At 38.8% G+C, this 19,596-nt stretch overlaps 1 protein-coding gene across 1 annotated transcript in view; it reads right to left on the reverse strand.

Moving 5' to 3' along the window:
- Positions 1 to 10,618, reverse strand: part of LOC110166345 (proton myo-inositol cotransporter) — a 150,316-nt gene extending 139,698 nt beyond the window's left edge. The window contains exon 1 of the mRNA XM_020931582.1: positions 10,027 to 10,618. Coding sequence (XP_020787241.1) covers positions 10,027 to 10,618 — 592 coding nt within the window. The remainder of the gene's footprint in view (positions 1 to 10,026) is intronic.
- Between the last annotated feature and the right edge of the window lie 8,978 nt (positions 10,619 to 19,596).

The raw sequence follows: 19,596 nt of genomic DNA on the forward strand, positions 1-19,596 counted from the left end.
AAAAATTGTGAATCATGATATGTCAACTGTACCAAAATAGCAGTCACTCAAATGAGACCATGATCCAATTTTTATCACTGTATCACCCAGCCTTAAAACTAGAGTGTCTTCAGTGATTTATAGTGGACTAATTGTTGTGCAGGTCTTTAGTCAAATACAGCCCTAGTGTATGCATATACCATTATGGCAACAGCTTTGGAGAGGTTTTTTTTCAATTTACAAAAAAAAAAAAAATTTAAAAATTAAAAAACCTCCCTCCTTCAGCACTGCATTAAAAAGGGTAACATTAAAGAGTAAAGAGTGTAATGTGAATGCATCAGATGGTTCCTGTAATCTTTGATCTTTGGAACAATATATATCTATTTCTTAACAAATTTCAAAAGATAAAAAAATAAATATAAAACACAACAGACTGGACATTTGCAGAGCTGTGGTTTTAGAAATGTTCTGACCACATCTCTCTCTTCTCTCTTTCTGCTTCTTTCATTATGCAAAGGCCACTCCACTCATGAAAGTTTTAAAAAGGTCTGTTTGGTCAACCAGGCATGTTAAGAAATGTGAGCAGGTTATTGATTTATATATTACGAATGATTTTAAAGATATGCTCAATTTGAATATTAACTTAATATTTACATCACATTTTCTGATACTTACATCTTAATGGTGCATTATGTCACTTTTCTGGTTGAAGGTCCGCCAGTAGCTTGTTTCCATGGATATGTTATTCCTTGCATTTCTTACTTGCGATATTCCAAACAATGGCATAAATCTATCAATCTCCACAGAAACAAGCAGGAGACACAACCAATAAAAACACCCATAACTGAATAAATGCATCTTATAGACATTTAATACTATATTGTGGAACATTACAGACAAGAAAATAGTATCTCTATGAAGGGACCACCAACCAGAAAAGTTACGCAGTGCACCTTTAACTAATACATTTCAGTGCATGGTTTTAACACTGTTGAACTGACATAATATCATCTGAATATTGTCATTGGGATACTCCAGATATATAATAGAGATTTTTTTCCCCGATATTGACCAACCTTACAGTAATATTTTATTGGATTGTTAAAATATTTCAAGTAACATAGATTTTCTGCCCCCAGTGGAGAATATATTTGTTTTGTCTACTCTGAGCTACCTTAGCCGCCATATTGCTCTAAACTTTTTAACTATTCTGCCAGTGTCTTGACAATTGTTCTCAAAAATGTTTTATTCCTGTAAACTGTCTTTTGGCCCCATGAAAACATCTGTCTGTAAGTATTGTAATGCTAACTCACTCTGTGGGCACTTTAAATTATTTCCCGCTAAAATATAAAAGGGATTTATAAGATTTCTATGGAAATTTCTATTAATGTTAGCCTGATGCTAATGGCTTGTTTTATAGACATTTTTATGAAGTCCTAATGTTATTGTTATTGTTATGCATATGTTGAATTATTAAGCTGCTCTACATTGTTTTATGTAGCTCGACTTATTCTATGTTCTTTAAAATGTGACAATATAACTGTAATATGCATTTATTTTTTGTATGTTACAGTTTTACAATCAGTAAATGCCCAAAACAGCAAGTGGCTTCCTGGGTGTTTATTGGACAAACTGTTCACTATCTGTAAAGCTCCACTAGTGGATGCAGAATAATACAGTATACTTGCTTGTTTCTATGGATAGCTCATTGCTCTGCCTGAAATGTTCCACAGTATGACATTAAACAGCTCTACCTTACATGTATTCAGCAACAGGTGGTTTTATAACTCAACATGACCTAGAAAAACAGGCATTCTGACTGTGAGCGGGCTCGCCTCTCCACAGATCTGACCTGTAACTTGGTCTGGCTTGGTCTCCATGAAGACAGAAAGTTGTGATACCATATTGTGAAACATTCCTGACAAAGCAAAAGACAAGCATTTGGTAGGTTGAAAGGTAACACTTACTGCCAGGTCAAAACCCACCCACCCAGACTCAGGGAGAACATGTAAACTCTGCACACAAAGCCCCCGGGGGACCCTCTTGCTGTGAGGCTGTGGTCCAAAGTGATGATAATGAGCTTGCATCCAAGATTTGCTGTGGCTATAAACACAGAGCTCGTTAGCAAAGCACATCACATTGTTCAGAGCTATTAAACATAATAGAGGCGAGCCTAGATGAGCTCTCATGGGATATGGTGGTGAAAAATACACCTACTACTACTATGTCCCTGCTTTAGTGAATTAATCTTCCTGCCAATGACTAAATTGGATAAAGAACATCTAGTACTTTATTTGCAGGTTTCAGCTTCCTGTTACATGCACCAATTTCATGATTTTTTTCTCATTCAAAAGGTATAATTTGTTTTAAATTGATGATCGCTACAGTAGTGTTTTTCAAATTGTCGTACATGAGGCAAGCTTTGTCAGGTGATAGCACAGACTGTATAAAAATGGCCATTCCAGATAGGAAGTGAGCATGGTGGCGCTTCTGGCTCCATCAACTCTGGCTCCAGTTGATTTAATATTGAGAAATTGTCACCCCTCTCTCTGTAACTGCTGCTGCGAGCTTCTACATGATCCTGGTGTTTTTATTTTGCTATTTTGTCCGTAAATAAATTCCTATTCCCAAATTCGCAAATAACTGCTAGGCTCCTGAGTTTCAATTGACTGGAGCCAAGTGCTATGGCTCACTCCCTTAGTCCACTTCTTTATGAGTGGTACTTACTTGGACAGCTATTCAGTTTGTGAGTCTAACTAATTTAGACTTCATTCCATCCACTTTTCTGTTCTCCTTTGGATAATTTCTTGCTTAGAACTACACTAGAAATTATGTACTCCACTTTTAGACCTGGTTTAGTTCTAGATTAGACCTGGAATAGTCCTGTTATAGATAGGGATGTAACAACATGCAAGTCTCAGTGTCATATTGTCAGGATCAGGCCTGTTGACAGACATTTTGGAACCCCTAATATAAATTAATAGGAAGAGGGTCCAATCCTGGGCTCCTAAAACCCTGGGACCCGGGACTTCAGACCCCTTTCTCCCCCACTGTCTTCTGCCCTGCTCATGATATTCATCTTATGGTTTGGTATTTATTGCAATATTGTGGAGATGCTAACAGAATTGAAGAAATTTCTACTTTTTCATTTTAAAATTAAATGAAAAAGCCTTGAAGCTTTTTGGTGCTATATTACTGTCATAATTACAACAGTTATTTCTTCATACTGCACCGAAATGGAGCAAAGAATCATAGTATTTTAGTTTTCCTTGGTTTTTAGCTGTTGTTACCACAAATCAACTCATTTAAGCAAATAATCTTATAATTTGATATATTGTGACAGCCCACAATATAATTTTGAGACCTTTGAGGATACGATATCACTAGGGGTGTAACGGTACACAAAAGTCACGGTTCGGTACATGCCTCAGTTTTGAGGTCACGGTTCGGTTCATTCAGTATTCAGTATGGGAACAAAATGCAAAACCATTTGTTGTTCATTTGTGTTTATTAAACCAACAATTTGTTTTAAAATTATACGAATAGGAAAATAAAATAAATGCAAAGTGCTACTTGGTAATACTAATACGTTAAATAAAATATTCTGAAATAAGGAACCAATGTATGAAATATAAAAAATAAATTCCTTGTAAACAATAAACAAAACTTTTCAAAACGTAAAGCGGAGCACTAACAGTTACAGGATGAAGTTTTACTCAGTCTTCATATATTTGGCCAGAAAAAACAACTTGTCCACACTGTCTGCTGTAAGTGCACACCTGCTGGCAGTTACAGTGATCCCAGGGGTTAAAAATACTCTTTCACTCAGGACAGAAGTCACAGGTGGGAAGCAGCGAAAGCGAGGACACGTTGACCGTAGTTTTGCGGGGATTCACATGGTTTGGAAGGATGTAGTCAAGGTGGGGGGCAATTGTTGTCAAGGCGGTTGCCCTAACTACAAAGTGCTGTGGGAAACACTACCACCCCAATCACGGCCGATTTCCCTCGTGACTATTAAAAAGCTGAGCCTTCTGTCTAGCTGCACATGTAGTGGAGGAATGTAAACACACACTAAGGCTACATTCAGACAGCAGGGCTTAACACTCAATTCCGATTTTTTTGTGAAATCCGATGTTTTTGCGAGGTCGTTCACATTTTCAATTAAATGCGACTTGTATGTGATCCCCTGTGTGAACGTTAAACGGCCCAAAAGTGTCCCGCATGTGCACTGGAGGACACGATGACGTCAACCGCAGCGAGCGTGCTCTGTGTTTACGGAAGTTGTCTAAACATGGACGCGAGCATTGAGCACCTGGAGATTTTAAAGTTCCTCTTGTACCGGAGCCAGAACATGTTACTTGTTTTAAAGAGGAGATTGATAAGGAAAAGAACAAGGTTTTTGGCCGTGGCGTTTTGTTGGACAATGGCAGCGACGTCCGTTGAAAGGAACGTGTGAATGTGGAGACGGAGCCAAGAGTGGTGAGTGGTGATGTGCTTCGCTTCAGTGACAGAGTTCATTAAGAATTTTCACCTACTTCAGTGCAGAATAGTGACGTTTGTGGCTTGTTGATAACGTGTAGGTCGAATGAATGCGCTTTGGCCGTTCACACTGAAGTCGCATGTCAAAAGATCGGATATGTATCGGTTTTAGGACCACATATCCAAGTGTCCTGGGTCGCATTTGAAAAAACTGGATCTGTGTCATTCAGACAGTCATCAAAAGATCGGATACAGGTCACATAGGGGCCAAAAAATCTGATTTGGGTAATTTCAGGCTGCAGTCTGAATGCAGCCAAATTCTGCGACCTTACTCGTACACAGCCACACACCGAACCAATCATCTTGTACCAAAACAGTTCAGAACAAATACATGTACCATTACACTTCAGATATCACGTTATTCTTATATCTCTACTTATAAACATGGTTAGATCTAGTTGTACTCAGAAAACCAAATCTTTACTTTGGAGGTACTTTGTGTGAACTTTGACAGACACCGCGCTATGGCAACGGTCCAAATTTCTCCTCATTCTGAAATCCATGGATAGTAGCTCCCAGATATCAGGAATTAAAACCTCTAGAGAAAAATGTATTTACTGTATGACTCAATATAGTCACTTTGAAATAATGACAGCCACTTCCTGTTTGTGAGTCATGATTCATTGTAAATATGAATAATTTGTTTCTCATTGAATTCAGGTTAAAAGAGTCATTCAGGCTCTGTGTGCTCTGGTTTTAGTACAGGTAGGCAGGAGACTTACAATTTTTAATCATGCTTACAGAGCTATTTACCAAACACACTTCCTATCAAAGGCTTTTCTCTTGCTGTGTTATTGCCTGAGAGCTCCAGGTGAAATGACTTAATTACTTTGTTATTGTATTAAAGTCATCAGTCTTGATAATTCAACATGTAATCATTAGAACCATAAAGTATAATGGTGAAAATTTTACAAGCAGTAAGTCAATATTTTAATACCATCTTTAATCTAAAAAAAAAGTTAATGTAAAATGGTTTAATTCTGTATTTATGGTCATAAAGGCCCTATAGGCAAAAGTGACTCTTGTGAGCTTTAAGCCTCATCAAAAACCTGGAGTTGTGTTTTGTTTCATTCACACAACTTTATCATTAGTCTGTCAGCATCTCCAAAGCTCAAAATCCTCCGTCCCACCTTGTGATGCCACGTAAAGGTAGTTAACAGCTACCCTTTTACCTTATGTTCAGTAGGCATTATCAATTCCAGGGCTGAAATTGTCCAAATGATTCGAGTGAAGACGTACGCATCTTAAAAACACTTCCTGTAACACCACTTGACATCACAAGGTGGAAGAGCTTTTTTTTTTTTGTTTGAGAGAAGAACTCTGCAGCCTAATTATGCAGGATTTCTGTGTTAAACGTGTGAATGAAACAAAACTCGAGGTCTGATTGTGATGAGAAAAAACAACATTACAAAATAGATTTAAAAAACTGTAATATGGGACCTTTAACTTTTAAGAGAATATAACATTTAACAAAATACAATAAGCATAAAAACAAAACACAGAATCATATAAAGCAACACCCACAACAAATACAAAACAACAAAAATGCCCCCCCCCCACCCCTGACCGCACACACTGACACAAATTTAGTTAAATAAAACAAAAGTAATGTGGTAGTGCAGCATAAACACACCGCTAGCCCCCACCCACTTTTATTTAAATACATATTTTTAGTCCCTATACTTAACCTATAATATTATTTTCACCATCATCATTTCCTTTCATCATCTTTTACTATTTATTACAATCTCAAAGAGTAGTAGCAGCAGTAGCAGCAGTAGCAGTAGCAGTAGTAGTAGCAGTAGTAGTAGTAGCAGCAGCAGCAGCAGCAGTAGTAGTAGTAGTAGTAGTAGTAGTAGTAGCAGCAGTAGCAGCAGTAGTAGTAGTAGCAGTAGTAGTAGCAGTAGTTGCAGTAGTAGTAGTAGTAGTAGTAGCAGTAGCAGTAGTAGCAGCAGCAGCAGCAGTAGTAGTAGTAGTAGTAGTAGAAGTAGTTGCAGCAGTAATAGTAGCAGTAGTTGCAGCAGTAATAGTAGTAGTAGTAGTAGTAGCAGTAGTAGTAGCAGTAGTAGCAATAGTAGCAGCAGTAACAGCAGTAGTCCTTAAACTTTATCATTCAGAAAGTTTGATTTAATAAAACCGATCACACTAGACGAACGGTGTTGTGCTAAACAATGGTAATAAACGCGAATGAAGTGCTTTACTGTCGTCATGGTAACAGTAATTACGAATCACTTGCGAAATTGTGACGTCTCTTCCCACAGTCATTTGATATTGTGACATCCACGATTTTAGTTTCAGTTTAGTTGATGGAACCAACAGGATCTAATAGCCCCATAATGATGATAGCTCGACGATGATAGCTACCGACGCGCTTCCAAAGAAAAGATGTGGCCTGCATGCTGCGTAATTACAACGAAGCTAATGTGGCTAATTGCTAATATCCTGCGAAAGGCAAAAGGGAGAGGCAGAGAACACAGAATAAGAGAATAACACGCCGACCAACCACATCCATCCAACAGTCTACGGCCTTAACGTGCACTTAAAACCACGACCTTTGACCTTTACGACAAGTACAAGAAGAAAATGTTCAGTGAAAATCAATAAGCCATCATCACCACATTACCATGAGTGTATGCAGAGATGCTTTGGACACGTAAGGGGTAAATCCTTGAACATAAAAGATTACTCTGCAAACACACAACTCAAATCAACACAAAACTCTAGAAACCATGCAAATAATATCTTGTTAATATATAATTTTGGCCTGTCATGATAATAATTTCGAAGCGTCATGTATTGCTACAGAGGAAAATTGCGTGAAAAGATAATATTGAATCTACTTTAGGCCCCTGACACAATAACCCCAGTAAAACAATTTTTAAATAGACTGTGTAATTAAAAAGCCTGAGCTGCAACAAATAAATGGCAGAAAGAATCAATAATTAGCCAGTTATTTATTCTACTCTCTACAGCTCAAATTTGATCATATTATAAGTCTCCAAACTCATCTAATCGAGTTAATGATTTAAGCTTAACAAAGTTTATTCTGGGATATTTTTATATAATTACTTCATATTTTTTAATTATATAGATTGTAGAACAGCTGGATATATAGTTTATTTTGGATACATTTATGTTTTTCTATGCCTTATTTCATGTCCAAAGTATATTTTATTCATTTTATGTTTATACATCAAAACTGCTCTAAGGTTCATATTTGTAGCCTATATTTATTTTCAGTTTGAAAGTTTTGCGCAAATTATCAATAACAAAGTGTTTTTTTCTTTTTGTGAGAGAGAAATGCTGAATAAAAGCTTTGTGCAACAAAAAAAATATAATTTGAATGATCATGATTTCAATATTAACCAAAATGAACTGTAATAATGACTTTTTACCATAATTGAGCAGCTCTATTGTATTACATAGAAAACTGAAAAACTCTCCCCACGTTTGCCATGAAAAAGTACTCAAGATAAATACTGAGCCCAAAATATATTGTAATTAGTGTAACAGGGATACGATTTAGGGCTTTTTATTTAATGGCGCACTGTGTAACTTTCCTAGTGGAGGGTCTGCCACCAGTTTGTCCCCATGGAAATGTTATTTCTTTGTCAAGAATGTTCCACAGTGTAGGTTAAATCTATCTATCACAAGAGACAAGCAGGTTACAGTACTACTCTACATTACAATTCAGATCTGTGGAGAGTCTCCCCAATTCAGAGAAGGACTTTTTTGTATTTTTGAGCAATAGAGTGAAGAGTGAATGAGTAATGAATAAATGCTAAATGGATATGTTTAATGTCGTAACATGGAACATTCCAATAGCAAAGCCATAATAGCCTGATTCATCAGCCGGTTTCACTTTGTGAAAACTGTCTGACCTCGCAGGATTAGGATTTGTTCGCTTGATGGTAGGCTGGTAATTTTTTTATTTAACCAATCACTGCTATTTGGTCGTGACATACCTGCCACAAGAAAAGTTCTCATTTGAGTAAAAGTAGACTGCATAACTTAAAAGGACTTTTGGTTTCTGTTAATTTTTCAGTACAGTTTTGCCTGTCCATTGTTTGTCTCTATGATGAAAGTTTCTTGCTATTCCAGACTATGCACTATGTAGGCAAAGTTTTTCATCAGTTACATAATGTTGACATTTTCATGATCAAATGTAAATTTGTTTTGAAAATCTGAGACAGAACAAGACCTGTCCCCAAAACCTCAACCTGTTTTCACAGAATTGATTCCTCAAAAACAGCAAACTACAAAAACTGATGATTAGTTAAAGCCACAGTACGTAACTTTTATATAATCATATACAAAAGGACTCAAATGCAAGCATGTTTTTTTTTTTTCATTTTTAGTTGTGTTTACTGCATTCAAAAAGTATAAAAACATACATCCTTATTCAGACAGACTTGCGTCTCCATAAACCTGACTTTTATTTGGCCTGGAGGAGTGCCTGCTCCTGCTTGTTTCCATGGAAATACTGTTCCTTTGCTTATAATCTTCCACAGTACATAAAACCGATCTATCTGCACAGAGAATAGGGCTGGGTTTCAATCAGAAGTAGCCGATACAATACATAGGCCACGATACGATACATATCTCGATATAATTAATGAATTAATCAGTGCATTTATATAGCGCCTTTCAAGATAACCAAAGTGCTTTACAGTTCATTATTCATTCACTCAACACTCAGTGGTGGTAAACTAATACTGCAGCCACAGCTGCCCTGGGGCAGACTGACGAAAGTAAGGCTGCCAATCTGCGCCATTGGCCCTTCCGACCACCACCATCACTCACACACCACTTTCATACTAGGCAATGTGGATGAAGTGTCTTGCCTAAGGACACAATGACAGTTTTTGCCACTGGTGCCCCCCTGTGGCATTCCCAGTGGTCTCCCATCCAAGTACTACCATGGCCCGGCCCTGCTTACAGTGAACTTTCGATTCGATATGATTCAATAAAAACAAAGCTAAACCATGGCTCTGATACTAAAAGTCTTTGTTAAACAGCAGCCCATGATATCCATACTATATCGTCACATTTAACGAGATGATATATCAATATTACAATATTTTTGCGCACCCCTAATGGACAATATTCCGAATATAAGTATATATATAAGTATAAGTATGGTTTTAACTTCCCACATAGAATGATGCAGGTGGGGTGCCACCTCCAGAAAGTTTAATGCAATTTCAGATTTAGAGTAACACATCTGTTCCCTCACCTTTTTACATGATGATGTAACATTTTTGGTTGGAAGTCTGCCATGTGCTTGTCCCCATAATTCAGTCTGGCATTTATTCCATTACAGGTGTTTTATTATTTCATTGGACCCAACCAGAAAAGTTACACAGTGCACCTTTAAGCAGCACTGTGGTATAGCCAAATAAATAAAAACTATATGCCCAAATAAGTCTAGCCTAGTTTTGTTTTGGCTTCATAAACTGGAGTTATTCTCTGCTCTTCAGTAATTTTTAAATAGTAGTTTTGTCTTACCTAAGCCAACTCCAACGATGAGCCTTCCCGCCAAAAGCACCTCTTTTCCGGGCGCAGTGCTCAGTACAATCCCTCCGATCGTGAAGAAGAAGCTGGCCAGGAGAATGCACACCCTGCGCCCGAACAGCCCGTTGAGAAAGCCGCCCATGAGCGCAGACAGAGCGGCAGCAGCGACTGTACTTGAGATGAGCACTTCTTGCCAAAGCGCGCTCAAACCCAGCTCCCGTTTGAGCAAAAGCATGGCTCCGGAGATCACCCCGGTGTCGTACCCGAACAGAAACCCCCCGAGCGCTGAAAACACGGCCAGCACGTACACGAACCCGGGAGTGACATCTTGGGTGAACTGTTTACGCGCGGCTCTCTCCAGGTCCCCGGTGGAGGTCGTGGCTGGGGCCGTGGAAGAAGCTCCAGCGGCAGGGTTAGAAGAGGAGGAGGAGGGCGCACCCGGGGCTGTGGTGCTGCTGATGCTTGCTGAAGACGGAGCTTTGATGAGACTCCTCTCCCCGCCATCGTTCACTTTCCTCCACCGCTCCCCCATCAGGTTGCTCATACTCCGGAGGTTGTAGTCATGGTCGGCTTGCTTTCGCGACATGAGACAGATGAGATAGTGGAGGAGTTGTGTCGCTCAAACGAAACCAAAATAATCGCTCGCTTTGGTGGCTCTGGACGTGCGTAAATGTTCAATAACAAGTTGGTTAAGCCTGAAACGCGCGCTGTTTGGTGATAAAGTTGTTTTCCAGGGTTTGTTTTTGTCTTCGCGACACATCCACGAGGTCTGGACGGTGAGTTGGAGACGAGTGCACAGCCGAAAGGTGAGAGAGGCGGGGTGTAGTGGAGTAGAGCGTCACCGACAGCGTAGTCATGACGCAAGGAAATGTTTTGATGCACGAGGCAGGAGAGAAGCATCAAGTGCACGGGGTGAGTATTATTGTGTCTGCCACTATTCAAGAACTGTGCTGTATGTGTTAAAAATAAATGCACGTGTTGGAAAATCTTCAACTAAAGAACTTAGAACTTAGAATAAAACATTTAAGGTTGATGCAAATTTGTATGAATTATTGGGATGTAACAATAACCCGAAATATCGTGATATCCTATCGTCAAAGTGCTCATAATAATATCGTGAACAATCAAATTACAAGTCTTTTTGCTTAAATTAAGAGTTGGTGCAGCAATAGCTAAAAAATACAGAGGGAACTACATAGACCATAGTCCTTTGCTCCGTTTTAGTTCTGACTACTACATGAAGAAATAACATTTCTAAGCACTTTTAAGTCTTAGTTCTTTGAATTAAGTCTTGTCAAGGCATTTTAAGAAGAAAAAGTAATATATTAACAGTTTTAGCTGTTTAGACTCCACAAAATATCACAATAAATATCATACCTTGAGATGTATATTGTGGAAATAACGTACCGAGAGATATGGATATTGTTACATCCCTAAACGTGAGCTTTCCCATGATATCGCAATAAATATCGTACCATGAGGTTCATACCGTGAAGATATGGTATGGTAAGACTTGGATATTGTTACACCCCTCATGAATGAGACTCTAACCTATGCCCAGTTAGATCTTGTGTCTTTGTTGCCTTGTTGTCATCCCAAGAGTTGTGTTCTGTTCAGTGTTTAGTGAGTAGAAAGTACAAAGTAGTGCATATTGGTGGCACAGGTAAACCTTGATCACATTTTGAAGGGGGGTGTGGGGTAAATATGCCATGACTACTGTCTATACCAGGGGTCTCCAGCCTGTAGCTCTCCACCCTCTTCCAAGTAGCTCTCCAAAGGATTTCTGAATTACATATATTGTTCTGAATAACTAAAACTTGATGAATTAAATGCCTATTATTATTATAAATCTATCATTTTGATGCCTAACTTTGTGCACTCGAATAAATAACGGTTTATGTTGTTTTATTTAACTGTACTCCATCTAGGTTTTGCTATGGCTCTTATGTAAACTTGATTTCTTGCAATTGCTTAAATGAGTAGGTCTATGGAATTTTTGAATTGTAAAGGTATAGCTCATCCAACGAAAAAGGTTCAAGAGCCCTGTTTTATAGGCATCTAACTGTACCCACAGGCTTGCCCACTTTCTTATAATCGTCTCAGTTTTTTGCGGCCACTAAAATGAGTAGCTCTCTTACATTTTTGTTTTGTAAAAGTAGTTCACCAGAGCAAAAAGGTTGGAGACCCTGGGCCTATACTAATTAAGCCAAAGTATGTAACCTTTTAGTCAAAAATACACTAAAATAAAAGCATATTTTTTATTATGGGTGTTTTTATTCCACAGAACAATGTGAGCAGACTTGCATCTCCACAAACCTTCGTCTGGTGGGCAGGGCTTCCTTCTGCTTGTTCCTTCGGTATTAAATGTATCTGTCTCCATGGAGAATATTCTGAAGTTTGGTTTTAACTTTTCATTTCCATAGAATCATGCAATTGAATTTTTACCTCCAAAAAGTTACAGACCATCAGTTAAAAAAAGGATTCATTAAAGATACTGCAATAAGCAAAACATATATTTTAGTATTGTTGAGGTTGTTTAGACTATGGAGGGCACTGTGGTCTCCTCTGTTAATGGGAAACACTATTGTCTATTAAAAAAAAAAAAAATCTTTAATATTTGCACCCATGACGCAATCTGCCTCCAGACTGCCAGACCACATACTTAGAGAGCAGAATACTGCAGGCCGCGCTAATGCAGAATCATAATCATAATCATTTTCATTCATCCATGCTTCCTTCTGCTCTGGGCTCATTTGAGGAAGAATCATCCTCCATTATGTGTCACATATAGACAAGAATGTTTCCGAATAAGTAATATTTCAATTTAAACGAAAGAAATTACAGCTTTGTGGGGCTATACACTCCCAACAATCACTGATAAGAAGATAATGTTTGATGAAAGTCTTTAAAGATGCAACATGTAACTTTTCTGATTGAAGGTCTGTTCGCTTAGCCTGATTCATCAGCCGGTTTTACTTCGTTTCACTTCGTACAAACCGTCTGACCTCGCAGCCTTAGATTTCGTTCGCTCGACAGTAGGCGGGTACTTTTTGTCATTTAACCAATCGCTGCTATTTGGTCCTGACGTATGTAATGCGCCGCTAACGGGGCTACCTGGTATATTAAGCTTTTCCCAAATCCCGTAGGAAGAAGGGCAATAACATCTTTCCCCTTGATGAAATTCACCAAACATTCTCTTTATTCCGGCTCTAAATCCTCGATCTCAGGAATCGTTGACAACACTGAATGTATGGCTCTTCACTGATTGGCTGGTGCCCGAACTCGCACTTCTGTGGTTTTTGCGGACCATCTATTGTATTTTGATTTCTCACCTAGTTGCTGGAGAAAAATGAAATTGAGTGGAGGCACTAGGTGGCGCCAGCCTGGCTACCATCCGCTCACCTGCTTTAATGATTTGCCTGGAATGTTCCACCATAGCATTATACCTATCTCCATGACAGCCAGGTGATGCCACAAGGTCATGTTTTTCCTTCTAAGACATCTATAATTGTTTACATGCAAGATACATCAGTTTAAGGCCATATTGAGGAACATTATAGCAAAATAATCACATCTCCAATGAATACAAGCAGGTGACAGACTCCCCACCAGAAAAAAAAATGACATAGTGCCTCCTTAATTACTCCTTCTCCACAGTTCACTAAACCTTTTCCCTTCATATTGATTTAACCATGATCCCAGAAAACCTGATTTGCTCCAAACAGGCTGTGGCTCTGTATTGTACTCCGACAAAATGGTTATAGATACTTTCTCATGTGAAAGAGATCAATATTTGGACAATAGAAGCTCCAAAACAATGTTATTATGGACCATGATTGGGGCAATTACACCACAGCGGTATGGGGGTCAACAATGAAGGGACTGTCAGCAGGTTTGGGTGCCCAGTATTGTGTATAATGCCCAGGGGACCACAATTACGAAGATAATAAACCCTTTGTACAAGTAATATGGTAGAGCCTGGGGAAAGATGAGTTTATAGAGGATCGACTAAAAAGCTGAGAAGGCTAACAATAAGTAAATCTCATATTCATTTTCTATAATATTAAAATTTTTTTCAGCAGGTGTTGTGATTGTGATAACCTGCTTGTCTCCATTTTTTTTCTAGAATGTCCCGGTATGACATTACATCTCGCATTTACATCATCTCTTCTATCTTATTTCTTTGTTTGCCTTCATTTGTCTCTTCATGTTAAGTGTCCTTGAGTATCTTGAAAAGAGCTTTACAAGTGTTGTGTATAAGGTTGAGGATCATTAAGAAGTTGCCCATACAATACATACCTTGTGTACGGTTTTTGATACAGTGCACTTTCAATCTGATAGAATTCGATACGATATATTTTAAATCGATTCTATTCGATTCAGTGAAAAACAAAGCCTAAATCATGGCAGTGATACTAAAAGTCTACAAAGTCTGCTAAGTTTGTGCATAGTTAATATCAGAAACACCAATTTTACTCGAAATTTTACACAATTTTAGCTCTTACACAAATTAATTAATACCTAAATATGCTCTTGGCGATATATCGATACAGCAGCCCAAGATATCGATAGTGTATCATTAAATTAAATTATACGATATATTGATATTTCAGTATTTTTGCACACCCCTAATTTTGTGTCGCTATTCATCATCATCATCAATCATCATCTCCACAGATCTGACATGTAACTTGGCCCTGTTGTCTCTGTAGAGATAAATAATCGTAATGCCAAACTGTGGAACATTCCAGGCCACAGGTGTCAAACATGCGGCCCAGGGGCCAGATCCGGCCCTCCAAGACCTTTAATCTGGCCCTCGGCTGATTTTCTACTAAAATATTTAAATTATATTTTTTATTAAAATACTGTTAATTTTCTGTGGTGTTTATCATAGCAGCGTCTCCAGCATCTGTACGTGGCCCCTCCCACCAGAGCAGCACAAATGAAGACGCTCTTAAAGGACAATCGTTTTGACTGTTGACCGTGACACCCTCATCAGCAAAATGTTCAACATGAGAAAAGTGGAGCCGAGTGCAGGATTTTCCAAACAAGTTCATGTTAAAACATTGTGTTGAAATTGTATTTTTCTTAAAGTTTCAGGTTGTTCATAATATTATAATATTTTGTAAAAGAAAGAGTTCATCAGTTAAAAAAGATTTCTGTAATAGATTTGTGTTTCTCTGCACAAATATTTGAACTTATTGTTATTTTTGGGGTTTATATGACATGAGTTTTCTGATCCGGCCCCTTTGGGATCAAAGTCGGTTGGATACGGCCCCCGGACCAAAATTAGTTTGACATCCCTGTTCTAGGCAATATCTCATTGAAGAGAAGCAGATGACGGACCTTGCACCAGAAAAGTTACACAGTGCACCTTTAAAGAGCCCATATTTTTTTATTTTCTGAGCTATGTTATAATGTTGTTTCCTCATCAAAACAGATCTGAAGTTGTGTTTTGTTTCATTCACACATGTTTAACACAGTTCTTCTCTCAAACAGAAAACACTGTGTTCCACCTTGTGATGTCATGTGGTAATACAGAAAGTGCTCCACTGTGCTTTCAAACTCCATACACCTTCACTGGAATCATTTGGATAATTTCAGCGCTGGAATTGCCAATCTCTGCTGACCTAAAGGATAAAAGGAGCTGTTAANTTCCTTAAGGCAAGTGCTTAGGCACATTTCATAGAAAAAGATGCAACTGAACTCTATCATGCATTAACCAGGCAGTACAAGAGCCCAAAGAAAACCCAGTACAGTTTCTCATACGTGCCATGGATCTCAGACAAAAAGTGTTGTTTGCATCAGAAAGAGCCAAGGTAGGATGAATATAACCCTGGAGCTTGTGAAACCCAGTTCTTGCAGACAATACTGACTGGTTTACAAGATGATGCTGTCAGAGCAGATATAAGTTATTGCAGGATGCTTCTGTAGAGGACGAGGTGCTTTGGAGAAGATGAGCCCGCCTACAGTGTTGAACAGGAAAGAGGAGCAAGCTGTCATCCTTCACCAGACAAAAAAACATCAAAGTGGCTTCAGTGCAAGAAAGATGAACACAAAAGTGGAACGTTGGTTCAAACAAGACTAACAAAATAGTCAACCAAACCCCATTGTAGAAAAAACTTGATGAGAATAAAAGTTATTTGTGACGCAATACAAAACCTGACAACAAAGTAGCTTGAGCTTGATATAAAAGGTCAACCAAAGCAAAACTTAAATGCTGTCAAAAAGGGCCCCAGAAAGTGTCGCCAATGTGAACAGCAAATCCTGAAGGCAAGTGCACACATTGCTATAAGTGTGGGAGTAGTGACCATTGGGCTATTGGCTGTAGGAAAGAAGACACATCTGGTAGTGTTTGAAAATAGAAGTGAACAATACAAATCTTAAGGACATTATGTATGTACAAAAAGATGTGCCCTTGTCAAAGAAACAGGAAAAGACAGCAAAGGCTTTGTAGCAAAAGTCTGGTACATGTACATTGTGGTGTCCAGCCACTGCTCTGTGGACACAGGTTCTCAAGTGTCTATTGTTGATCTTGATTGGAAACAGAGTCACTTAACCAATGCTGAAATCCTACCAGTAAAAGAACTTCTTGATGAAGGTATATTAAGATCTGTCTGCTGCGAATGGGACTCAAATACCTTAATGAGCTGGATAGGAGTGCAGTTCACTCAGAAAACAAAGACAGCGAACTGTTAGTCCATTTCTGGTTAGCACTCAGGCCACTCACTAAGCCAATCATTGGTTCAACGTTATTGAGGAAATAGCAAAGATAATATTCAACAGATAGATCTCACTCAAACAAGTTCCACACAGTCTTGAGTCAGCGCTAGATGTAGGTTTCAAGGCAAAAGCAGTATTCTCTGTGCTCAGCAAAGATAAAAGTACAGCAGAAAGCCAGACAGCCAGACTAGGAAGAAATGATGTTGTCATTCAAAGCGTCAAATGTTCAAAGTAATCTGTGGCAAAATCAATAAAAAATGTGTTACAAGGCAGTATGCAATACTAGAACCAAATGAAAATGCCCATGGCCAGAGGGATTAACAAATACAGCACAACTTGTACACCTACCAAGTGAAAGAAAGGAGCAGTTGTAAAAACAACACAGACAATGATATCAGACTACAAAACAGAATCTACTTGGATTATTATTCAATGTGGACACGATTCAAGACATTAGTGAAATCACAAATGTGCCACAAAGTGACAATGGACAATTAGGGAAGACGGGCTTAAATAAAACAGAGATCAACGTAAAAAAAGAGGAAACAAGTGAACTGTGGGATCCACCAGTCGATCTTTCACACCTCAATGGAACACAAGAAAGGTTGAGACAAATGTTGAAGAGGAAAGCAATGTTTTTTTCAAAGGACGAGTGGGAACAGGATGCATTCCAGATTTACAATGAAATACATCTTAAGACAATGTTCCAGTACAAAAACATACATGCTATCTCGTCACTTGTACCAGAGGTGAAAAAGCACATCCAAGGTCTACTCAGCAAAGGATGGATACAGGTCCACATCATCTTACTCCATCACAATAGTAATTGTGAGAAAAAGGACTCCACAATCAGACTCTGTGTAGTTAAGACTTAAATGAAAAGACGGACATCCTATTCCGCGAATACAGGAGATCCTCGAGAACCTCGGTGGAAATTCATGGTTTTACTGTGTTAGACCAAGGTAAGCATATCATCAGGGCTTTATCAGTGAAAGCCGAGCCTGCACTGCCTTCATCACGCCATGGGGTCTTTATGGATGGGATCCCCTTCGGCTTGCAAATGCCCCGGCAGCCTTTCAGCGATATATGGAGGGTTGTCTTGGAGATTTGAAGAGACGAGTTGTGTACCGTATCTTGACGATTGCTAGTTTTTAGCAAAGACTTTGACCAACATGTTGAGAATGTACAAAAAGTGTTAAAACGACAAAGATGGGAATAAAATCAGACCAAAGAAATGCGTTCTTAAAAGGGAAGTAGCTATGTCGGCCGTGTCATTTCTGAAGATGGCTATCGCATGAATCCGAAGGAAGTAGAAGCTGTACAAGCATTGAAAGCTCAAAACCAAAAACTGTCAAAGAAGTGAGGTCATTAGTAAGTTTTTTAGGGTACTACAGATCATTCATTGCAGACTTTCAAGAATCGCTAAACCTCTTTATGAACTGTTAGCCCAACAAAACAAAGACAAGCCAGTCATAAAGAAGGTTGTCGTTCCCACAGTTGTCACCATCTCAGCCTGTAGAGTGGTCACTATACCCAACAGGCATTGGAAAAACTTGTCAATGCATTGTCCGACCCCCAGTAATGGCATAACCAACCTTGAAAAAGCATTTGTACTACACACAATGCATCAGAGGAAGGTTAGGGGCTGTCCTGTATCAGGCAGGGAGGGACACTCAGAGTCATAGGGTATGGGGTCGCGTACTCTTACTCAACTGAAAAGAATTACAAACTCCATTCAGGGAAGCTTGAATTTTAGCTCTGAGTGGGCTGTCACCGAGCGATTTCAGAGATTACTTATTTCATGCCCCACATTTCACTGTATACAGTGATAACAACCCTCTGACTTAGTAATGAAAACTGCCAACTGAATGCAGTAGGGGCATCGATGGGTATCTGAACTAGCAGATTTCGTTTCACTCTCAAGTACAGACCGGGTTCTGTCAAACGAGATGCTGATTTTCTGTCACGTAAACCTACACAAATGGACAAAATCATGTCAGAGTGTACAGAGGAATGGAAACCAGATGACATAACAGCAGTCAGACAAGGACTGGAAGCAGACAAAAACGGTGACACTGACTGGATTACAGCCATTACGTGTAATGTCGACGCACTGACACAGTTAATGGACACAGGTAAAACACCAGTTGAGCCAATGCCAGTCAAAGACATTCAAACAAGTCAACAAGAAGACGAAGTGATACAAAGAGTAGTCACACTCAAACAGAAAAACGAGAAACTTAAGTACAAACACAAAATCAAAGAATCAACTGATGTGAAAAGAATTCTGAGAATGGATTAACCTGTACATTGACAAAGATGGAATATTACGGAGAAGGACAAATACCAGAAACCAGCTTGTAGTGCCATCAAAACTCAAATCACTGATCTATGAGCAACTACATGAGCAAATGGGTCACTTAGGAGCAGACAGAATGATCTCTTTAGCTAGAGAGAGATTCTTTTGGCCCAAAATGAGAGAAGAAATCGAACATTATGTCACAAAAGTCTGCCGCTGCCTTAAACAAAAGAAACCTAAACAGAAAGACTCGAACACCGATACAAAATATTACAACCTCAGCACCATTTGAGCTTATCTCCATTGATTATCTGCATCTAGAGAGAAGCAAAGGTGGGGTGGAGTATATCTTAGTAATAGTAGATCACTTTACTAAGTTTGCACAGGCTTATGCTTACTCCAAACAAGTCTGGTAAAACAGCAGCTCGCAAGTTATTTGATGACTTTATTTTGAGATTTGGGGTTCCCTGCTAGAATTCACCATGATCAGGGGAGGGAATTCGAGAATGAACTGTTCAAAAAGTTACAAAGGTACAGTGGCA

This window comes from Boleophthalmus pectinirostris, unplaced genomic scaffold (assembly GCF_026225935.1).
Source record: "Boleophthalmus pectinirostris isolate CB_2022bp ecotype Guang Dong unplaced genomic scaffold, ASM2622593v1 HiC_scaffold_18, whole genome shotgun sequence".
Classification (NCBI taxonomy): domain Eukaryota; kingdom Metazoa; phylum Chordata; class Actinopteri; order Gobiiformes; family Gobiidae; genus Boleophthalmus; species Boleophthalmus pectinirostris.